General features: G+C 45.9%; 9 protein-coding genes across 9 annotated transcripts; 5 read left to right on the top strand and 4 right to left on the bottom strand.

The window, feature by feature from the left end:
• Nucleotides 1-102: 102 nt before the first annotated feature.
• Nucleotides 103-1,866, bottom strand: MYCFIDRAFT_30470 (uncharacterized protein; the record flags this gene model as incomplete). The annotated part of the gene is made up of 6 exons (XM_007924190.1): nt 103-262; nt 322-517; nt 572-895; nt 949-1,393; nt 1,447-1,571; nt 1,629-1,866. 6 exons carry the CDS (start codon nt 1,864-1,866, stop codon nt 103-105), a joined length of 1,488 nt encoding a protein of 495 aa, XP_007922381.1.
• Nucleotides 1,867-1,990: 124 nt separating this feature from the next.
• On the top strand, nt 1,991-2,589 carry MYCFIDRAFT_172785 (uncharacterized protein; the record flags this gene model as incomplete). The annotated part of the gene is made up of 5 exons (XM_007925971.1): nt 1,991-2,080; nt 2,125-2,222; nt 2,276-2,493; nt 2,528-2,551; nt 2,579-2,589. The coding sequence occupies 5 exons, from the start codon at nt 1,991-1,993 to the stop codon at nt 2,587-2,589; spliced, it is 441 nt and encodes a 146-aa protein (XP_007924162.1).
• Nucleotides 2,590-3,481: 892 nt separating this feature from the next.
• Nucleotides 3,482-5,993, top strand: MYCFIDRAFT_132843 (uncharacterized protein; the record flags this gene model as incomplete). The annotated part of the gene is made up of 8 exons (XM_007925970.1): nt 3,482-3,758; nt 3,816-3,844; nt 3,899-4,164; nt 4,222-4,872; nt 4,912-5,058; nt 5,124-5,389; nt 5,461-5,612; nt 5,676-5,993. The coding sequence occupies 8 exons, from the start codon at nt 3,482-3,484 to the stop codon at nt 5,991-5,993; spliced, it is 2,106 nt and encodes a 701-aa protein (XP_007924161.1).
• A 688-nt stretch (nt 5,994-6,681) lies between these two features.
• On the top strand, nt 6,682-8,008 carry MYCFIDRAFT_132918 (uncharacterized protein; the record flags this gene model as incomplete). Its single annotated transcript, XM_007925969.1, has 4 exons — nt 6,682-6,724; nt 6,793-6,978; nt 7,086-7,588; nt 7,685-8,008. Coding segments are annotated over 4 exons (1,056 nt in total), but the record flags the coding sequence as incomplete, so codon positions are not given.
• Nucleotides 8,009-8,494: 486 nt separating this feature from the next.
• MYCFIDRAFT_111310 (uncharacterized protein) lies at nt 8,495-9,496 on the bottom strand (the record flags this gene model as incomplete). The annotated part of the gene is made up of 3 exons (XM_007925968.1): nt 8,495-9,057; nt 9,125-9,350; nt 9,407-9,496. Coding segments are annotated over 3 exons (879 nt in total), but the record flags the coding sequence as incomplete, so codon positions are not given.
• Nucleotides 9,497-11,024: 1,528 nt separating this feature from the next.
• On the top strand, nt 11,025-12,693 carry MYCFIDRAFT_187050 (uncharacterized protein; the record flags this gene model as incomplete). Its single annotated transcript, XM_007925967.1, has 4 exons — nt 11,025-11,047; nt 11,168-12,126; nt 12,190-12,370; nt 12,420-12,693. 4 exons carry the CDS (start codon nt 11,025-11,027, stop codon nt 12,691-12,693), a joined length of 1,437 nt encoding a protein of 478 aa, XP_007924158.1.
• Nucleotides 12,694-12,784: 91 nt separating this feature from the next.
• On the bottom strand, nt 12,785-19,046 carry MYCFIDRAFT_172781 (uncharacterized protein; the record flags this gene model as incomplete). The annotated part of the gene is made up of 6 exons (XM_007925966.1): nt 12,785-12,858; nt 17,899-17,922; nt 17,954-18,004; nt 18,039-18,239; nt 18,266-18,920; nt 18,984-19,046. The coding sequence occupies 6 exons, from the start codon at nt 19,044-19,046 to the stop codon at nt 12,785-12,787; spliced, it is 1,068 nt and encodes a 355-aa protein (XP_007924157.1).
• Nucleotides 19,047-19,625: 579 nt separating this feature from the next.
• Nucleotides 19,626-20,711, top strand: MYCFIDRAFT_86491 (uncharacterized protein). The gene is made up of 2 exons (XM_007925547.1): nt 19,626-19,793; nt 19,855-20,711. Exons 1-2 carry the CDS (start codon nt 19,692-19,694, stop codon nt 20,587-20,589), a joined length of 837 nt encoding a protein of 278 aa, XP_007923738.1. The 5' UTR covers nt 19,626-19,691; the 3' UTR covers nt 20,590-20,711.
• Nucleotides 20,673-21,602, bottom strand: MYCFIDRAFT_29591 (glycoside hydrolase family 12 protein; the record flags this gene model as incomplete). Its single annotated transcript, XM_007924150.1, has 2 exons — nt 20,673-21,066; nt 21,121-21,602. Coding segments are annotated over 2 exons (876 nt in total), but the record flags the coding sequence as incomplete, so codon positions are not given.
• Nucleotides 21,603-22,188: the final 586 nt, after the last annotated feature.

The raw sequence follows: 22,188 nt of genomic DNA, 5'->3' as shown, positions 1-22,188 counted from the left end.
CGCTGCCATGCACTTCCATTCAGACCTTCTCCCAGGAAATCTGACTCCACGCGACGCAGGATCCGCGGCGACTCTTGGGGCTATATCTGCAGCGCTCGCTCTCTACTTTCTTCTTGGCACGAAACGCATGTGAAGTGGCTTTTTATCCCAGATGAACCAAGTGAGCTGCTTTTTGTGCCACTTCTCTTGACCCGGCTCCAGGATCAGATCGAAACTCCACAGAAGACATGCTAATGTCAGTCTCATCTCGGCCCACGCTAGACTGGCTTTCTTGTAAGTAGCTGCCAAGGGCTAGAATCACTTCACTCGGCGCGCACTTACTTCTTGCCTAAACAGCCACGAGAGCCCAGCGAGAACGGCTGAAGTACGTATCGCTGATCGTGAGCAAATCGCTCGTCAGTACCATCCCATCTCTCTGGGAGAAACTTGTCTGGTTGAGCGAAGTTTTTCGCACTGTGATATGCTGCAAGCTGATGTACTCCAACCCGGGTCTTCGGAGGCACGAGAATACCATTTACTGGGTTTATCAGCGGAAAGTTAGTGAGGGCGATCACACATGGATACGACTCACTCGTGGCTCCTGTTCCTGGTATCATCCGAGGAAGCGATGCTGGCAATGGAGGATAGACTCTTAAGCTCTCTTGGAGAACGTTGGTCAAAGGCTTCATCTTCGCCAAGCTTCGAAGAGTGATTTCATCGTAAGTTTTGAATTCATTACGCAGCGTGCTGGTCAGTGCCTCCAACGTCGTTCGATCCATGGATAGGTAGAAGAGGCAACCGCACAGCATAGTGGCTGTGGTTTCGGATCCTGCATCAATCAGGAGGGCAACATTGGCCGTCAACTCTGACGGTGTTAGCTCTTTGGCAGATTCTTTGGCCCTCAATATGTATGAGACTGAATCGCTGATTAGTGCTACATCGAATGCAGGCGGTCAGGGATTGGCTCACTGAAATCAACATTGTCTGTCTCCTCCTGACGCAGACGTAGCATGGCTCGAGACACTGAGGCATCGAAGTTCTCACGACGAGCCTTGCCAAACGCCCAGACCAGCATCCCAAGCACAGTCGCTTTGAAGGGAACGAATCGCAAGACTTCAATGAGAGTCACGCCTTCGCGAATTCCTTCAAAGACGGCTTTAGCTGGTGGAAACCAGCCTTTGGAGCTTAAGGCATCAAGGTCTTGACCGAAGCACAAATGTGCAATCACATCGTACGCGTGGTGGTGTATCCAACGGACGATGTCAGTTGGTTTTTCGTGAAGATCTCCCAGGTGTTGCACCAATCGATCTACATGAGCTCGGATCAGGCCTTCCTGGGTATGAAGCGCTCTGTCCGAGAAGCCATGGGCTATTACACTGCGGATACGACTGTGATCCTCATCGTTGGCAGCACCCTACGAAGTACTCGTTCAGCAAGCTGGATAGTGCGGGCTAAAGTACGACAGACCAGATTCTTCTCTCCGTTTGGCGCGGTCGCGCCCATGTAGAAGTGTGGGTCTTTCTGAAGACGCTGCGACTTGCTCAATTTTGTGCCATAAATGTCTTCCCAGGCAGAGCCTGTGCTGAAGCTGACTGAAGGTTCCAGGTCAATTCTACACGCTCTCAGGCAAGAAGAAGGGCTGAACGAACGTTCATCTGGCGCAACTCTCACAATTCCGCCGTATTGGTTGTGCCATTGGAGTGCTTTCCAATCAGATAAGCCAGCAGCTCGAATGTAAACTGAGTACAGCCGCGTTGCGCGAGCTAAGACCGGACCGGGGAATGACCTAAGCGGATGGAAGTAGATATTATAGATCACTCTCGTGCCTGTCCAAATGAAAAGAGCAAGCACAAGTTTGAGTAATGCTGGCCATGGTATGGAAGCCATTGTGAATGGCAACGAGGCAGACTTGGTCGCGTCAGTAGTGAACTTGCAGAGCCTCGCTGTTGAGCGGACTTAGAGGTGAAACGATCATTAGTCAAGACTTCGAAAGGCCACTAACCATACAATGATGGAGACACATCCGATCCGAGCAGCGAGCACTGCACGGCCGACGAGTCCAGCTCACACCGACTCCGACAAGAAGTCGCCTTGCTTCATGGTGACCTTGTCCTGCTACTCTACCTCGTTCAGTTTTGCGAGTAGGATTACGGCTCACTAGGCACCAGTACGCAGCGCGACAACCTGCTGATCCGAAGATCCATGCACTGCGGCCCTCAACACTGTCACATGAAAAAGATACCGTTTGAGGATCGGCGCTACTAGAACTTCATTGAATGAACAAGGGACAGTGCAGCCTACTGAGTACAAGCAAACCGGCTTGCGATCTAAGCCGAGCTATTGCCCAATATCTGGAGAAACTGGCTCGCATAGCTTGCGATCTAAGCCGAGCTATCGCCCAATATCTGGAGAAACTGGCTCGCATAGCTTGCGATCTAAGCCGAGCTAAGCCGGCCAATATCTGGAGAAGCCGGCCAATATCTGGAGAAACTGGCTCGCATAGCTTGCGAGGCTGTGAGAAAATAGCTTGCACAGCCTGCCAGATCAGTGGAAGCTGGAATTGGCCGGCTCGGTTTGCTTAGTAGGCAGTTCATAGCAGAAACTAGCTGACTTGGCTTGCCTAGTAGGCAGCTTACAGAAAATAGCCGGCTTGGTTTGCTTTGTACGCAGCTAGTTTCTCCTAATTTAGTAGGCCAATCTACTCTAGCTTGCATATCGTCGTAGCTCGCTCGGTACTCGTCGTTATACGTCGCTCGGTATACGTCGTCGCTCGGTACTCGTCGCGGCGCTACTAGAATACGTACGGGAGAAAGGAAACTAAAGATAGGAAACAAGTATATCTAACCCCTACCTTTCGTATATTTAGCTTAAATACTAGTACTATAGAGCCTAAACTATAAATACTTTAAGAGTTTTATAATTTGGTTTATTTTATTAGTATTAGTATATATAATATCTTTTTTAGTATTTTAAATAATAAAAAGATATAAAAGAAAGAATATATAGCTTATAATATACTTATTACTACTCGAATAATATAAATCTACTATATAACTAAACTTATATAAAATACTCTATTACTATTTTTTATTTCAATATATATTAAGGTTTTTATAAAGTAAACTATAGGTATTAGTAGTAATATATATAGTAATTATTTATATTCTAAGTACTATAGAGTATCTATTAGGTATTTAGCTTCTTTTTATCCTATAGATTTTAGTAAATAACTTAAGTACTATATTTTTAAACTAGAATCTAAGTAAATAATCTATTTACTAACTTTTACCTAAATCTATAGAGGAAATAAGTATTTATTTTCAAGCCTAAGATTCCTCGAAAGTGCACATTACGCGAGGCTGTGCGTGCCCCGGGCCTAGCTGCTATACGTTATTCGCTACATTTCGGACGAGTACGACACTATATACATCGTACTACTATACTCTTGCTGCCGTTGTACTCATTGCATGTAGGACGAGACAGTCTAGGACGACAGACTATCATGATCTATCAGTTCTCTACCATTGTAGACCCAAAGACATACGACAATGAAGGGCTATCAAAGGGCATTGACTTACGAAAGAACAACTTTACGCACTTCGAGGATCGAGGTGCTATCCGCGCGCAGCATGATTGGGCCAGATATGTTGCGCCTATCAAGCAGTTCAAAGGCACTCTAGGTCACGATTTCAGCTTCATGACAGTCTGCGTGCCCGAATGTATACCAGAACGCCTGGAAATCATTTCATATGCGAATGAATTCGCGTTCTTGTATGATGGTAAGTCTAGTATAGCAGCGACTTCCATACTTGCGACTCCTAACGAACTGCTTCTAGATGCTACTGAGCTGGAAACTGAAGACAATGTATGTATTCGGGAGATCTCGCGGTCACACAAGGCACGGTGCTCATAGAGGTAGATGAATTCCGAGAACGATAAGATGATGCAAGGCTTCCTAACGGACGCTCTGAGCTCGAGGCCGCCGAAAGACCTCGACAGCAGTGGAAAGATGCGAATACTCACACAGATGGTATCTGAGATGATGGCAATTGACAAGAAGTGCGCGGTTGTAACCATGAGGGCGTGGTCCGAGTTCCTCAGAGTCGGTTCAAGTCGTCAGCATGGCACAATCTTTACACGACTAGAAGACTACCTACCCTATCGTGTCAAGGACGTGGGCGAGATGTGAGTTTCTCTTTGCCGGGCGCTGTTTACCAGTCCGACTAACATTCACTACGCTAGGTTCTGGTATGGCGTTGTGACCTTCGGTATGGCCCTTCACATCCCGGACCACGAAATGGAAGCTTGCCACAGGCTGATGGAGCCCGCCTGGGTTGCTGTGGGACTAGCCAACGACGTCTTCTCATGGCCCAAGGAGCGGGATGCGAACCAAAAGTCTGGGCGTAGTCATATCATCAATGCCGTCTGGATTCTCATGCAAGAGAAAGGACTGTCCGAGGAGCAGGCTGGCCAATACTGCCGGGAACTGGCAGCTCAGTACGTTGCCCGATACGTCGAAAATGTTCAGAGGGTCAAGGACGACGAGTCGCTATCCGCAGATCTACGCACTTACATTGAAGCCATGCAATACAGCATTTCAGGCAACGTCATTTGGAGCAAATCCTGCCCGAGATACAACCCCGGGCAGCATTTCAACCAGACTCAAGTGGATTGGATGCTGAATGGCGTTCCCGATCCCACCGGATTTGACAGCTCCAGCAGTTCTTACGACTCAACAAGCACGAACGGATCGCCGAAGCCTGAGTCTGAAACCACGGTTGAATCCAGATCCCAGGAAGGAGGGACCGATGACATCTCAGGCATAATGTCCTCTCTCCTCGACTGCTCACTTCCCCCATTGTCTCATGAAGTAAGACTCTCTTCTACATTTGGGTCAAGCATGCAGTTCTGACGGTAACGACAGACAATCAGTGCGCCATGGGAATACATAGACTCGCTTCCCTCCAAGGGTGCCCGAGACATGTTTCTGGATGGTATCAATCACTGGCTAGACGTGGGTAGAGAAACATCTTCTCAAGTGAAGAAAGTCGTGCGCATGCTGCATAATGCGTCACTGATGTAATATACTCTGACACACCATCCCCTGAGCCTGCAGTTCTGCTGACATACTCTCCCATGACCAGGTTTGACGACGTTCAGGACGGCTCTCCATTGCGCCGGAGCAAACCTGCCACTCATCGCGTCTTTGGAATCGCTCAAACGATCAATTCGGCCTCATTCCTCGTAAACGAATCTATCAAGGAGACACGTCGGTTCGCAGGCGATCGAGGGGTCGATATAGTGTTAGAACAGTTGACCAGTCTTTTCGTTGGTCAAGCTCAGGACCTCCACTCATCTCGAAATCTCTCTTGCCCGTCATTGACTGAATACATCCAGACGATTGACCAGAGTGAGTGTCCCTGGCGTGTTGAGCAATGATACAGACCTGTACACGGCAAACACTGACTCGCTCTATCGCAGAGACTGGCGCTCTCTTCATACTGGCCGCGAAACTTATGTGTCTTTTCTCAACAACGGATAAAGCGACGGAGAGGTCACTATTGCGCTTCTGTCTTCTCCTCGGTCGTTTCTTCCAGATCCGCGACGACTTCCAAAATATCACGTCGCATGAAGTAAGTTCTACTCGCACACGTCCATTGGGCATCAATCACACTCTAACCACGACATTTGAAAAGTACACCAAACAAAAGGGATTCTGTGAAGATCTGGATTGCGGAACGTACACAATTCCCTTGATCTATACGATTGCACAAGAACCACACAACATTCTGCTCCAGAATCTGCTGTCTACGAGACTGGCCGATGGAGCCCTCGATGACGCTCAGAAAAGTCTGATTCTAGAACAAATGGAGCTGAAGGAAACCAATAAATATCTGAAAAAGATCCTGTCTTTGTTGCATAACGAACTGATGGCGGAACTGCAGTTTCTATCGGACTTATTTGCGTCGGAAAACCTTTACATAAAGCTGATGCTACTCAAGTTGGGGGTGTGAACACACGCCTTGGGCGAATTGGAGTTTGTTTCTTCGAAAATCTAGATATCGACTATGTAGTGCCTTTCTCCTATGTAACACTTTGCGCTTCTGAGATTCTATATTGGTTACGGTATCTTCGAATAAAACAAAACCCTGAGCGATATAGACCGCTGACCGCTGCCTCTACCCTGGGAACTCGGGATTCCATTTATGGAGTTCGTCTGCATTCTGTTGCCTCGAGTATAATCGGCAATTCCACTATTACTCCGCTGTATAGGCACTCGGTAATCCTCGCGGCGTTGCAAAGCCGGGATGCTGATCAAGGACTTCGCCACTCACTAGGAGACAAATCGGACTGATATGCGAAGCTTGGATAAGCAAACTAGAACTACGCACCCTCGCAGAAATAGCTGCATATGTTGCCGGCTTGGTGCTTGGTGTATTAGTAGAGTGGAAGCTGTTTGTTCCGCCCTCCGTATAGGGAATCCAGAGTCCTTCGCATCTATCCCACTCGACAAGTCTTCTTCGTTCAGTACAACATTTTACCAGAAAGTTCATGGCTTCGATCAATACCAACGGGGCTACTAGCCACATCGAAGTCCACCCCATCGTCCATGGACCGGAGAAAAAGCTCAATGTTAGTCGTAGGAGCTTGATGCGAGAAAAATTCAACAGTACCGCATATTAACGGCAGAGAAATTTTTAGTTCGGAGCATACATCACTGGCCTCGATCTGAACAGCGCCTCAGGTAAGTTACGACTCCGTACCCTCACGGCAGCATATCGTCCACTATTGTTGACCAAATGGATTGCATAGATGCCGAGATCGATCAACTCCGCGAGGCTATACTGCGCCATAAAGTTGTAATAGTCAAAGGCCAACAAGCGGAGACGCCAGACAGAAATTGGGAAGTCATCAAAAAATTAGATCCCATGCACCATATGATCACTCAAGAGGAGTTTGGGCAACTCTTTCACCCCACTGGAGAAGGATTGATTGTCCGTAATCGCCCGAGCGCCGTGCCGTGGAAAGGCTTCAAGAAGTGATTTGCTGATCGGGAAATATCTAGGCTATGCTGAAACTCGCAACGGTGCCTACCGCTGATGAAGGTCACATCCATTTGATGGGTAAAGGATACCAGGGGGACGACCACTACGGTTTGAAGAAACTTGATCTCGGTGAGGCCTTCGCCGGCAACTATTACTCCAAACCACTCGCGGAAGAGGACTTCCAAGCTGGCATCACCCGCTTCCAATCGTGGCATATGGATGGCCCTCTTTACAAGGTTCATCCACCTTACATCAGCTCGCTGCGGTTCATCAAGCTTCCTCAGGGCGAGCAGACAATCGAATGGGCAGACGGGTCTGGTATGAGTCTAAAGGCCAAGCCAGGTCGTACCGGGTTCTTCAGTACTTCCCAATTGTACGAAATGTTAACAGATGAGGAGAAAGTCATGGTCGACAATAGCTCTGTCGAATACATGCATTATCCGTACGAATGGATTCGGAGCTGTCGCGGGAATCCAAACGGATTGGGTGTTGCGGACGAAGGTCGTGAAAAATCGCCTGAGACAATGGAGGAAATTGCTCGTGAGGAGCGTTGGACCAAGACGGTTGGTAGCGACTTTCACAGTTTCTCCGAGATCAGTCTTTGCTGACGATCCCTGCTCTTCTTTCGCCAACAGTACCCCATGGTTTGGATCAACGAGCTCACGGGGGAGAAATCTCTCCAAGTTCAACCAAACTGTGTCCGACGCCTTCTCATCCGCCGCTCGGTGGATCAAAAGGAGCCGGAGGTCATCGAGGGTGCCGAGCATGCTCGCGCGTTCATGCACCAGCTGCAGCAACGAATCTTGCGGCCTGAGTATGTGTACGTCGGTCCAGAGGAAGAAGGCGACCATGTGTTCTGGTATAATTGGGGCATGATGCATTCGAAGATTGATTATCCTGTGTCGTTCGGGCCGCGTATCGTACACCAAGGGTGGATCCCAAGTCACCGAGTGCCGCAACCGCCAGCAGTTGCTGCTCACTGAAGATCTTCAAATGTCTGACAATGTTGTCGTTTGGTGGCTTTTCCGCGCGCGTTGAGTTAGACAGCGAGGTGACACGGTATTTGATTCAATGTAGCAAACGAGAGAGGAAATGCAACGTTACTGTGTTTAGAGAGCTCGCACGCACGTTCGACCCATGCATCGCTGACGTTTATACCTCTTGCCTGGAGGCAGCCTTGTGTCTTGGCAATTCAGGCTGGCACGGAGTTCTGATATTGAATGTGGTTTTTCGTATGAGAAGTAGAAGCGGTCACAGAATTTTAGGACAGATGTTGGGGATCCGGACTGAGCTGAGCATCAAGCTCACTTCTCGATGTAAAAGGCATGTATCTAGCCTTAGACGGCACTCTGGAGCTTCCTTGCTGGGCAGCACTGTTCGCAAGTCCGCCCACTTCATACCTCAAGCGAGTGGCTACGAGTACTCGTGATTCAAATCATGTTGTGAGGACTCTATATCTTCCAATAGTTCTCGAGCATCTCCTTCACGGTTGTACAGGAGATTGTGGGCATACCCTCGACTGGAGTGGGCTCAATGTCCATCAAGCCGTCCACTATCCATGTCTCCATGATGGCAATGTATTTCATAAAGATCTCAAGGTCGAACCCGTACCTTTGCGACGATTGCGACGGCAACAAGGTAATCTCTCCCCGCTGGAGCTTTTCCTTCTCATCGTATACCACTCGCAGCTGTCTACCCGTGACCATTTTCGTTAGCTTTACAAAGTCGTTGAGTGTCATTCGGTCCCCAGCAATGTGATACTGCCGCGGCCATGAACCCACTGGCAATTTCAAAAGCGCAGATACGTGTGCCGCCACATCTCTTGTGGAAGTCAAGGTTACGACGTCGTTTCCGTCACCAGGTATCGCGATCATTTCATGCTGCATGTCGACGATAAAGCAAGCCGAGCGCAGCGTTGTAGGCATCCTAGGCATTCCGAAGTAATCAAGAAAGATTCCGTTGCTAACGACTGTCCACTCAAGAGATTTCGTTTCCAATGTGGTGTTGAGCCTATCGAGGCACCTGAAATAATCTGCCAGCGGTGGCATGACGTCGATAGCGCTGAAAGTCATTAGTTCGAGTTGATGAGAACTATAGACAAACATTGCCAACCAACCTCCGCGGATAGTGCAGGAACCAAGAACTTGGGATAAAGCGTCTAGTCGACTGTGATTGTAGACAGGCTTCAAGAAGGTTGATTTGGGCATCGCCGGCGGCATCACTCAGCGTCGACACGACTGCGAAGATGTCGTTCGTCTCGAGTACGTCACGCAGTTGTTGTATATCATTATAGTCTACAGAGACCTCTTGCTCACGCGTTTTGGGCTACAAGAACACTGTTACGATGAGACTGGATGACATAGCCCGTGTCGATGACTTACCTGATGTGTTAGCACGATGACTTTGTAATCATTTTGGAGAACATCCGCAAATGCTCGACCCAGTCCGCCCGTACCCCCGGCGACAGCAACCACTTGGCACTTGGTAGCCATGATGAATGATACAAGAGTCTGAGAGGTTACGATCGTGGCGTATATGCAGCTTCATGCCAGTATGGCATGACAATAAAGAACTTCTACGTCAGCATCCCAATTGCGGTATGCCGTAGTTAATCGAAAAGGAGCAGCTAGGCATAGCGGTCGTAGCTTCGAGATATGCAACAAATTAGCCGAGATACGAAGCCAGTTTGGACTGGAACTAGTCTGAGGGTGCGTCTACTTACTTATCGGTAGCTCGGTAGACAGCAAGGAAATTCTTGTCGCCGCTCAGACCCTCCCGCTTCCGGCTTGCCGCCCTGGCAGAACCTGAGGCATCCACGGAGCGTCTAGAAGGGGACAGGGAAATTCAAGAAGCCTACCGACGCCGAAGTCCCTTAGAATATCTGCCGCCGTCGAGGGTTAACGAACTAGTAGATAAGAAAGGACGTATATAGAGACAAGAACAAGTCTACTAAGAACAAGTCTACTAAGAACAAGTCTACTAAGAACAAGTCTACTAAGAATAATTCTACTAATCCGCCGATAACCTACAATTAAACCGCATTATCGGTAGACGGCTAGAAGTAAATAGGGCTTAATATATAGCCGTATAGATACCTTATAGATTTTAAAATATTAGGTTTTAATAACTCTTTAGCGTTAGAAGCAAAATTTATAAAACTATATATATATATATATATATATATATATATAGGTAGCTAAGTAGTAGATAATTAGTTTTATATATTAAAAATAAAGCTAGCAGATATATATAAAGGTACGGATTAATTTATAGATTAAACTCTATAATACTATTTATATATTACGCCTATTTAACTTCTAGATCTTTTAAAAAAATTTAAAAGATAGACTACGCTAAGACTATATATTTCTATCTAAACGTAGAATAGATAAGTCGTACGATTAAGTACTAGATTATACCTATATCTATAGATCTCTTAACTAGCTAGGATATAGATATATCCTTTTTTAAATACTCGGATTATAGATCGTAAATTAGTATAGGAGGCTAGATTCCAAATCCGATACGACTGCGTAGTTTAGTAATCTAGGCGCCGAGACAGGCTTAAAAAGCTAGAAAGGCGCGCTTGCTAGACGCACCCTGCCTGCTCGGGCAATGTAGGGTAGGTGAGGAATCCTGCGAGCCCTGCTAGCGTCTTGCCTTGCGTGCGGGATCGGTACGGGATCGGTACGTTCCCTTGCATACGGGGTCCGGTACGTTCCGCGGTAAATTTGCATACCGGATCGGTACGAGGTCTGTCCGTCCCGCGGAAAACAAGGCTGTGCCTGCGAGCCTAGCTACGTGCAGGGAGCCTGTATCTTGCGCAAGCAACTAACAGAGTTGGATAGATCAAGCGTGCAGCTCGTACTGTCTGTCGCGCCACCTGACTGTCGCCCAGTCGCAATTCTTACCGCTGTTTGTAGCGGAAGGACTTATCTACCATTGATTTTGGGTGTCTTTAACTACTCTGAAGAAAGAAGATTGTACAGATCGAGTAACATGACTTCGATTATTCTCGCTCAGTTCCCCAGTTCTCTGAACTATGTGCTCTGCTTGACCTGCATAGGATTGAGCATCACACTCATAATCTATTTTTCGCGACACCACAGCCCGAAGCCAGTACCTAACATTCCGATTCTAAGTCACGACCGCGACGAATACTTCCGTCGAGGCTACGATCTGGTCAAGGAAGGCCAGGAAAAATTCCCGGGCTGCTTTCAACTACGTACTGCTACCGGCTGGAAGATCCTAGTTCCCATTCGATTCATAGACGAGCTGCGGAATAATCGGTTCTTAAGTTTTGCAAAGGGCAACGACAAAGATGCTTTCATCGATTACCCGGGCTTCGAAGCGATGGAGGCGGCCTGCCACGACGACTATTTCATGCAAGAAGTCGTCCGAGTCAAGCTTACACAATCCTTGAATCTCCTGTATTCGAGTGTCATCGACGAATCTGCTGCAACAATGTCTGAAGTCCTAGGAGAAAGCAAGGAGTGGCGTACGTGCCGCATCAAGGACCTCGTTAGTCGCATCGTCGCACGAGTAACGACACGCGTGTTCGTTGGATTTCCACTATGTCGCAATCAGGAATGGCTGGACCTCGTAGTCAATCACACAGCTGCAGTGTTCCTGGCTCAGAAAAGGATGCGGCAGACTCCTCCAGCTTTGCGTCCATTAGTCCACTGGTTCTTGCCTGAAACGAGGCGTCTACGCCGCGAGCTCCGTGCTGCTCGGGCCCTTATCACTCCCGAGATCGCGAGAAGGCGAGCTGCTGTGGAGGAGGCACTGCAGCACGGTAAGATCCCCAAGGAGTCGGCTGACGCGATCTCATGGATGGTCGAGGTCGCGCAAGCTCAGGGACGGAAGAGTGATGTGGCCGTTCACTTGGTATCCCTTAGCATGACTGCCATACAGACCACCTCGGAAGTTATGACGAATTGCATATTACAGCTATGCGAGACCCCTTCGGTTGTGGCCGACTTGCGGGCAGAAATCATCCCTCTCCTCCGAGAAGGCGGCTGGACGAAGCACACGCTATACAAAATGAGACTTCTTGATAGTTTTATGAAGGAAGTCATGCGCCACCACGACTTCCTTCGCGGTATGTTGCCTCACATTTGCATCCATTCGTTACCACAAGCCCAGTGGCTGACCATGAGAACAGTCACCTCGTGGAGGGGATGCACAGAAGAGGTCACATTGTCCGATGGTACCGTGTTCCCCAAAGGGAGCTGTATCTACTTTGATGACAGCAACGTTGTCAATCCGGAATATTACCCAGACCCGGAGAAGTTCGATGCAACCAGGTCCTTGAAGAAACGCGAGCAACCTGGACAGGAAGAGCGGTATGGGTCGACTCCACACGGTCCGATACGAAGCTAACTCAAGAAACAGTCATCAATTCGTATCCCTACAGACTGACCATATGCCTTTCGGCTACGGCACACACGCTTGTCCAGGACGTTTCTTTGCGAATATGGAGCTGAAGGTGATGCTGTGTAATTTTCTACTCAAGTACGACGTCAGACTCGTGCCTGGCGAGGAACACCGGCCAGCAGATATCCTCTTTGAGGTCCAGAGAATGGTACCGCCCGACTGCCGAGCTCAGATAAAAGTGCGAGATGTAGAGCCTGAGGTGGACTTGTACTCCCCGGAGTCGAGCATTTGAGTAGAGCTTCGTAATGCAGATTCTACTCGCAATTGGGCGAGAACGAAGAATATCTTAAAGCAAGAGAACGAAGCTTGACTATACTCTAGATTTACTCGAACAAGGTTGCAACGGGATTAGCCCGATAGACGTAGTGTCCAAGCTGATAGAATGGCTCATCGAAGCCTATGTGGTGCCTTTGCATCGTATTCCATTTATCCTCGTCTCAATTTTTTGGACTTTATATATTTCAGTATAGAAGAGGAACATGCTAGACTGCATTAAATCCTAAGGTAGCCGAGGCTGCTTACCTACCTCGCTTCTAACTACGAGCTACAATCTTTACTTATAGCTATTAATTGTTAATAAATTACAATTACAATTATAGAAATATAATTAATTACAAATTACAATTATAATAATAATATAATTATATTTTATAGAGAACAAATAGTCTACTAGCTAAGTAAGTAATAGATTCCTAGACCTACTAAAGGAAAATATCGGAATATATCTAGATATACTATTCCTACTATATTCTAAAGCCCCGAGGAATTATATAGTAGGATACTTCCTATATAATAGGTAGGAGCGGTATAAAAGAGATATATATACGGTATATACCGCCTGCCTATATTTATATTATATAGTAATTATAATTGTAATTACGAGATTGCTAAACTAATAATTATATTTTATAATTACTATAATTACTATAATTACTATAATTATATAATTATAGCAATTAACAATTAATAGCTATATCTTTACTATACTAACCGTAAAGCTAAATCGTTCGAAAGGGAGCAAATAGACGCTAGGAAAGTTTCTAGCTATAAGCCTACGGTAAAGTATACTAACCGCTCGTTCGCTCTATAATAGATATATAAGCGATCGCGTTTATAGGGAATAGGGAGTCTACGATTTATAATAGTTCTAATATTAATAACTTAAAAAGAAGTATACTTTCTCTAATACTACGTAGATATAAGAGTCTTTCCTAACCCTTAACTATATCGATATAGCTCTAGCTTTAAAGTGTCTTTACGACTTATTTCCTAGTATAAATAAGACGAATAGCTTTTAATCTATAAGTACTCTCCTATACCTATTAGGCGTATCCCTTATTAATCGCTAGGAGAGAGAAACCTAACGCCGACGGCTAGCGCTAGAGTAGACCTTCTAGACGAAGAGTTAGTCGTAGCCGAAGACGAAAGTATATAAGCGAGACTAATTACTAGCGGCTTAGCCTATACTCCTAGGTTTGCTTTCGCTTATCCGAAACATTTCTAGTCTAGGAAGTACTTAATATATTATAAGGATTTATAAATAAGCTAGTCTTACGGAGAGGTAAGCGAGGTTAAAGTATCTATAATTACTAGTTTTAGGGCCCGCGTCGCGGACTCGCGGACGTAGGCTAGGGGCGTATAGGGGAACTATATACGTCCTAGACGTACTAGATAGTACTATTCGCTATAAGCGTTCCGAATAGTACTTAATATAAGTATTTAGTTTTAGATTAGACTTAGACTTACTTTATATATTCTAGATAAGACTTTCTATAAGCGTTTAAGATATAACTTACTATTTACGTTATAGATTAGGCCTGCTATAGGCGTAAGGCCTATTCTACGCGTTCTAGATAGTACTACTTGCTATAGGCGTTTAATAGGGTACTCGTAGTAGGCGTTATATAGGGTACTCGCTATAAGTAGTTCGAATACTATTTACTATAGGCGTTCCGGATAGTATTTACTATAAGCGTTCTAGATAGTACTCGCTATAGACATCTCGGATAGTTACCGCTATAAGCGTTTCGAATACTACTACTCGCTATAAGTGTTTTTAGTAGTCTTTACTATAAGAGTTTCGGATAGGACTTGCTATAAGTATTCTAAATAGTACCTACTATAGATATTTTAAATACTACTACTTACTATAGGCATTCTAAATAGTACTTACTATTAGCGTTCTAAATTAGACTTACTATATACATTCCGGATACTACTTGCTATAGGCGTTCCGGATAAGACTTATTATAAGCATTTTAGATTAAAATTACTATATAGCGCGTTCTAAATAAAACCTAGTATAGGCGTTATAGACGGTAGTACTAGCTATTAGCGCTCCGGATTAGACTTGCTATACGCGTTCTAAATAGTACTTAGTATTATAAGCGTTCCAAATTAGAATCCCTATAGGTGTTTAAGATTAAAATTACTATAAGCGTTTCGGATTAGACCTACTATACGCCTTATAGGTAGTACTTGCTATAAGCGTACCGACTTAGAAAGAACTACTTAAAAGTTACTATAGATATTTCAAATAGTACTTACTATAGGTATTCCGGAAGCAGTTGCTATAGATATTTCGAACTATCTCGCTATAAGCGTTTCTAATAGTGCTCGCTATAAGCGTTTTTAAATAGTGCTTTCTAATACCTATAACGCGTTCCGGATTAATATTACTATTAGCGTTTTATACATAACTTACTATACGCGTTTTAGATTAGGCCTACTATAGGCGTCCTAGATAAGACTTGCTATACGCGTTCTATTTAGACTTTCTATACGCGTTCCAAATAGTACTTACTATAAGCGTTTTAGATTAGACTTACTCTACGCGTTCTATATTAGACTTACTATAAGCGTTCTATATTAGACTTACTATAAGCGTTCTATATTAGACTTACTATAAGCGTTCTAAATTAGACCTATTATAGGCGCTATAGATAAGAGTTACTTTAAACATTTTAAACTAGACTTACTATAGGCTATATAGATAGTGCTTACTATAAGTGTTCTATATAAGACTCGCTATAATAGTTTTAAATAGTACTTACTATACGCGTTTTAGATAGGACTTACTCTACGCTTTTCGGATAGTACTTGCTATAGGCGTTTTAGACTAGAACTACTATACGTTTTCTAGCAGCTAGCCTAGACTTACTATAGACGTTATACGTAGTACTTACTATAAGCTTTCTAGATAAGACTTACTATATTCTCTATATTCTTTTAACAGATTTCTGAAATAATACTTATTAGAGGCGTTTAGGACTATCCCGCTAAGGGCCTTCTAGATAGTACTTACTATAGGCGTATCCTAGAAGTACTTACTATAGGCCTTTTAGGCTATATTACTATAGCCGCCTAGAGTATTACTACTCGCCCTAGGCGGTTTAGATAGTAATTACTATAAGGGTTCGAAATTATACTTACTATAGATATTATAAATAGAACTTCCTTTACGTATTCCTAATAGTACCTACTATATACGTTTTAGATAAAAGTTATAGGACCTAGGTCCTACTATATACGTTCTAGATTAGGACTACTATACGCCTTCTAAACTACAATTACTATATATATTCTAAAGTAGAAGTACTATACGCTAACCGGGTTAGGATTACTCTATCTATTCCGTATTAGAATTACTATATATATTCCGGATTAGTAGTACTATACGTATTCTTAATTAGAATTATTATACATTTCGGATAGTACTTACTATAAGCGTTTTAAATAGTATTACTCGCTAACAGCTATAGATATTCTAGATAGTACTTACTATAAGCGTGCTACGCTCTAAATAGTACTTACTATAGGCGTTATAAACACTACTTGCTTCAGGCGCTATAAGGCATAGATACTTCTTGCTATAGGCATTTTAAATACTACTCGCTATAGGAATTCCGGATAGTACTTAGTATAATCGTTCCTAATAATATTTACTACTATAGGCTCGCTATAAGCGTTCCGAATAGTACTTACTATAAAAGCTATAAGACTTATAGATAGGACTTACTATAGGCATTTTCTAATACTAGTTACTATAAATATCCTAAATAATACTACTCGTAATAGGCGTTCTAGATAATACTTACTATAAGCTCCTAGCCTCTAAATAGTACTTAGGCGTTTTAGATAGTACTACTTACTACTTACTATAAGCGTTCTATATTAAAGTTATTACTACTACTCGCTATAAGCGTTCTAAAACCTAAATAGTACCTAGTCCGGATAGTACTTACTATAAGCGATCCGGATACAATAAGCGTTTTAGATATTACTAACTACTTACTATAAGTACTCTAGATTACGACTCCCTACTATAAGCGTTCTAAAATCTAAATAGTACCTAGTACTCTAAGCGTTCCGGATAGTACTTACTATAAGTCTATTCCGAATATACCTACTATAGGCGTTCTAGCCTACTATACCTACTCTAAGTATTTCGGGTAGTACTACCTATAGTAGTACTATATATAGCAAAATATCTAGAATTTTACAATATATAATAGTACTATTCGTATAGTACAAATAGCTATAGGCACTATTATCTAGGTTTAAGAACGCGCGCGTCTCCCTCCTATAAATTAGAATATACCGGCTATCTAGGCGGCTCTATAGGCTTTAGTATTTTTATATATACCCGGCGATAGCGCTTATACCTATATATAACGTCTAGGCGGCTTCTTCTATAGGTTCTCGAAGGAAGGCGGTAGCGGCGAGGCCCGCGAATTAGCGGGAGTATCCGCGAATTTTAAAGTTTCGATATATAATTTCCCTAGTCCTACTACTTATTTTCGGATAAATATTATACTATATATAATAGTCTTACGCTACTATAGACGCGTAGAAATATCCCTCCTAGGCGTAAGGCGAGTCTTCTTACGTTATATCTAGTCGTTTTAACTATTTGCTTTAAGTTTATATACTAGAAGTAGAGATAGCAAGTATCTATACTATAGCTTAATACCTCCTATACTTAAGATAGCTCTATATAATACTTAGGTACGGCTACTTTAGTGCCTGCTTGTGTCCTAAGCTATATATACGTATTATATTATCGAGCTCGACGATCTTACTAGATAGGGGCTCGGTAGTAAAAAGATTTTAAATTTTTAAAAGGTATTTAGAATCCGGTTATACGATATTAAGCTAAAGAGATTTATAAATCGCCTACTTTACTAAATAGCTATTATCCTACGGGATTAATCTAACTAGTAGTTATAAAGGCCTAGTTAGATATAATATACTAACTAGTACTACGATACCCTAAAACAGCTACTATAATAAACTCGTATATTTAACCGGGGTAAAGGATTAGACAAGTAGGCGTAGTAGAACCGCTTTTTCTTGAAATTATATCTCGTCGAATTGAAAAAAAAAATTCCTAATTAAATCCAAGAAATTTAAAGAGTCGCTGCTTATACCTAAAGACTCGCGCCGAGCAGTGCGAGAACTGCTACACCAAGCCAAACATGTCTCGCGGGTACGGAGTTCGGGGCGTCGTTTCCTTGTTGGACCTGAAAAGGAATTAGCGAATTCTCGTGAAAGACATGATTTCCAAACAGCCGCGACTCCGATACTTCTCGTCATGGCACTGCTGCCAGCTTGAAGTGGTGTGAGAGGCATCGCTTACCTCTACAGATTGTGAAGCCGAAGCGGATTCAGAAGATTCGGCAGGGGTGGTCGCTTCCGTCGTGGCAGCAGGAAGATCGGTCGTCACGGTAAGCGTCGTTAGGGATGGAGATGTGGGAGTTTCGGATGATTCGGTGGGCTCTGAAGGTCTTGGGCCTGCGAATCACGTCGGGTTAGCGGGTTCTGCTTCAGCTCGTTGGGGAGATGAGAAGCAATGAGTGACTTACTTGGCGTTCCAGTTGGAACAGGAATCGTCGATCCGTCAGCGGCGGTAACAACGACTGGCGAGGATGTAGTCGACGTGGATGTGGAGACTGCGGTCGTAGAAGCCGCTGGAGAGGTCGTATTAGCTGCGATACTTGTGCTAGTCGTGAGAGCTGAGGTGGACGGACTGGAGTCTCCAGTATAAGTTGCCGAGATGGGTGGATACGCGATTGTATCAACAACGCCTTGACTCTGAATGGCCCAAAGCAAATCGACACTTGCATCTTGAAAGTTCTTGAGTTCGTCAAACTCCACCTCGTCGCCTTCCGAGCTATCGCCATCTGCGGAGAAGGCTCGTGATGCTGAATTCGGGTAGGGAACGAGGACCACGCCGTCGTCCGCCCCGCCTTCAGTGGAAGCGTAGAAGGCTTGTACCTGGCCAGAGTTGCTCCCGCATGGCACGGCAACCGGTCGCTCGCCACTTGTAAATAAGCAGTACAGACCGCTTGATGACGCCGACCTCAGAGCATATACAGCTCGGCTAGTCTCCGGTCCTGCTAGGATGAATTGCCAGAGTGTGCTGTTCTCATCGTCGCCGCTGAGCAGTTTTACTTCTGGCTGCGATGCTAAATTTCAAGTCAGTCTGGTCGTCGGCAATGAGCAGGGGAGAGATGTTTGAACCATTTGAAAGTCCCAAATAGTAGTCGCTCGAAAAGCTTTGAATGCTGTACCATGTGTCTGCATTGAGACCCGATACGTTGCTGCCTGTACTTGGAGCACTCGCCATGGCTAAAGCTGAGCTGGGTGTGCCGCGAGTGGACTGCGGTGGAGATGAAGAGGGTCTGATTTGCGGATGTCACACGGGGAGTGATCAGGTGTCAATGTGAGTGCAGATATGGGTATCAAGTGAAGTCCGGGCATGTGAAAGGCGGTCCGGGCTATGTATACAGCTGAGCACACAAACAAGGCGAAGCTGCCGTCGACTCAGCACATGCATGGGATGCAATGCAGTGGGAGTCAGCTCAGCTCAGCCGCCTCCACCGCCAAGCAGTCGGCCAACAATGCAGCTCTGTGGTGCCATGGAATCGAAGAGCCCCTCGTATCTCGAAGTGAGCTGCATGAGGTGTTGTCAGTGTGGCATTCCGCCCGAAGCTTGATGCGGAATGGATGGCTGAGATGAAGTCGCGGATGAACTCGTCTTTGTTGCTGAGGAAACGCCCCAAAAGTCTATTGCCTGCCAAGACAGCTTATGTAAGAATGACGCTCCCGAGTTGGACAAACTTGGACATCGACACGGAGGTCTGTTCAACAACACCACCACCAAAAGCCACGGAGAACCTGCCACAGGCCTCAGATACAGTGCCACGACTTCCACGCCAAGCTTCCGATATGGCGGACAAGGTCAAAGCCACAGTGCAGGAGGAATTGTCCTCCGTGCAGAAGGCCGCCAGCGATGGGGTCAAGAGCGGTGCATACATCTATCCCATCAAGGTAACAATGCAGTCCGACAGGTGAGAGTGCGCTCCGTATCAGGCGCTGATCTTATTCTCAGGGCATCGTCTACTTCTTCAGCCACAAGGATCTCTGGAAGCCATTTGCCTCGAAGCTCGTTCCGACCATGGGCCTTGGCCTAGGGGTGACGATATTCATGTTCGCAGTCACTTATCTGCCCCAGCTGGCAGTTTTGCTGTTCACATCCGGGCCTCTCGCGGTTGTCTCTACCGTCTTCCTGGTCTTAAGCGAGATCTCCACCTTGACCATGGTTCTTGCCAAGGCACTTCTCATCGAGGACTCCCTCATTGACACATTCGACGGCACGTTGGTGGCACGAGGTCATACCGCGCTGGTGGAGAGAGATCGTCAAGTCAAGAGCAACAAGTACGGCGACGCCATTCAGCGGCTCGGCAAATTGGCCAGCAAGCCGTTCTCGAAGTTGACGCCAAGCGCGGTCATTCGATACCTGATGTACTTGCCACTCAACTTCATCCCTGTCGTGGGAACGGCCATCTTCATCATCCTCCGCGGCAAAGCCTACGGACCTCAAGCTCATGCCCGCTACTTCCAGCTCAAAGGCATGAGTGGACCACAGCGCGAACGCTTTGTTGAGCAGAGACGAGGAGCCTTCACGGGCTTCGGCATTCCCGCCACTCTGCTCGAAACCATCCCGATTGCAGGCATCTTGTTTGCATTCACGAACACATGCGGCGCAGCACTCATGGCCGCCGATCTCGAGCAAAAAGGAGAGACATCACCAGAGCTGAAGGAGAGAGCTTCAAAGTCGCAGTGATCAGGGCGACGAGAAAGTCTCCACATTACGGCCCGCATGTCATGGAGTGACTAAAATCGACAGGAGAACTAGCAGTACATATCTCACAGCATAGCCCCGAACCCAATCAAGAAGAAACCCCCACTCAGCCAAAGCGACCATCCCGGATCGACCCAAAATATCGAATGTTGGCTCGCGGCGCTGACTTTCGTCGCAACAGGAAGGGACGCAGTCGGCTTCGATGTGCTGTCGCCGGTCTGGCGATTGCTTGAGATATCAGCAGCATAGGACGAAATCGAGAAATTCATCTGACTCGCAGCCAGGAAGGTCTCGTGTCCAAACTGTATCGTGCCCAAGTATACATCTTCGCTGACCCCTTCCTCTTTCGCCAAAAACCCAATCAACGGTGCAAAGTCCATGTCGAAGTCCGTCAAAGTCTCGTTCGCAATCCAAGAATACACATACTGTCCGTTGGAGTTGGTGCCGTTCCAGAGAGTACTGTAATGGAGTCAGTCATCTCCGATGCAACATGATCTCGAGTACAGGACTTACAAGTCGACATCATCCATTCTAGCGACCACCGGCGGATCGCGAGGCGCTCGGTTTCCCACGGGCTGCGACGCTTTCCCAAACTGCCCAACCCATACCATGAACTCGTACTTCTGCTTGCTTGGCGTTTGCGACTTCTCTTGATCTTCATCCGCAAAGACATCCAACACTACATTGGCCTGAACATTGTTCGAGTTGATGTACGCAAGATCTTCGGGTGAGTTCGGGTCTCTGGCGGCCTGGGAGAAGCTTGCGGGGCCGAATGCCCACGACGCGGACACGTTGAGAGAGCGCAGATCGCCCAGTCGTAGCGGAAGGCGATCGGATCGGAACTCTACATTTGGATACGCGTGAACGGCCGGCGGCGTCGAAGTCCAATTCCAGAGCGAGTAAAGTGATACGGCAGCTTTGGGACAAGTGTCGCAGACATATGTACAGATTCCGCCCGAGCTGTCCTGATTCCAGGCATTGTTGTTGACTGACAACCAGTCAACCCCCGTGAAGTCGCATGACCAGCCATATCATGCGGTACTCACCAATGTAAGGCCATGTGGTATAGCTTTGATACCTGTCGCACAAGTCAGATGTGACAAAGTCACCACGGCCGGCCGGGCGTGCAACGCACCTCCCACAAAGCTCATGCTGGGCTTCGGTCGCTTGCGAGACGGCAAGAAAGCACGCTACGAGCAAGAAAATCATCGTGGCGCAGTTCAATGGTCGGGAAACTCGCAGGAAGTCTCATTATCGCGGACGCAGACAGCAAAGAGCTGAAAGACAGTTCTCGCGGAGGCTTGCTTGCTTGCTGTGCTGTGCTGTGCGACTGGAGCTGAGGTGCCGGGTTGCAGATCGGTTACATACAATTTAAACGAATCTTTCCAAGCGTGGATTGCCGTGCCAAGCGAGTAGAATAAGAATAGTATTGGCAATGCTGTCATCAAAATGGGAATGGAAGGCCAACATCTTGCCGCAACGTCAGGTCATTCCTGGTACCGTCACCAAGTTCATCTATTTGAATCCCATCCTGCGCGGAAATCAACCCCTGTCCTGTTCCATCATGACTGATTCGTGCAG

Source organism: Pseudocercospora fijiensis, assembly GCF_000340215.1.
Source record: "Pseudocercospora fijiensis CIRAD86 unplaced genomic scaffold MYCFIscaffold_2, whole genome shotgun sequence".
NCBI lineage: Eukaryota > Fungi > Ascomycota > Dothideomycetes > Mycosphaerellales > Mycosphaerellaceae > Pseudocercospora > Pseudocercospora fijiensis.
Note: the sequence above shows the minus strand (reverse complement) of the source record. Positions and strands in the feature narration are given on the sequence as shown.

What these genes read in the sequence shown, in the direction of transcription:
- MYCFIDRAFT_86491 (XM_007925547.1), top strand. Translation starts at nt 19,692, where the DNA reads ATGGCGGACAAGGTCAAAGCCACAGTGCAGGAGGAATTGTCCTCCGTG. An exon ending in CATACATCTATCCCATCAAG is followed by an intron (nt 19,794 to 19,854) that starts GTAACAATGCAG and finishes TCTTATTCTCAG; the next exon opens with GGCATCGTCTACTTCTTCAG.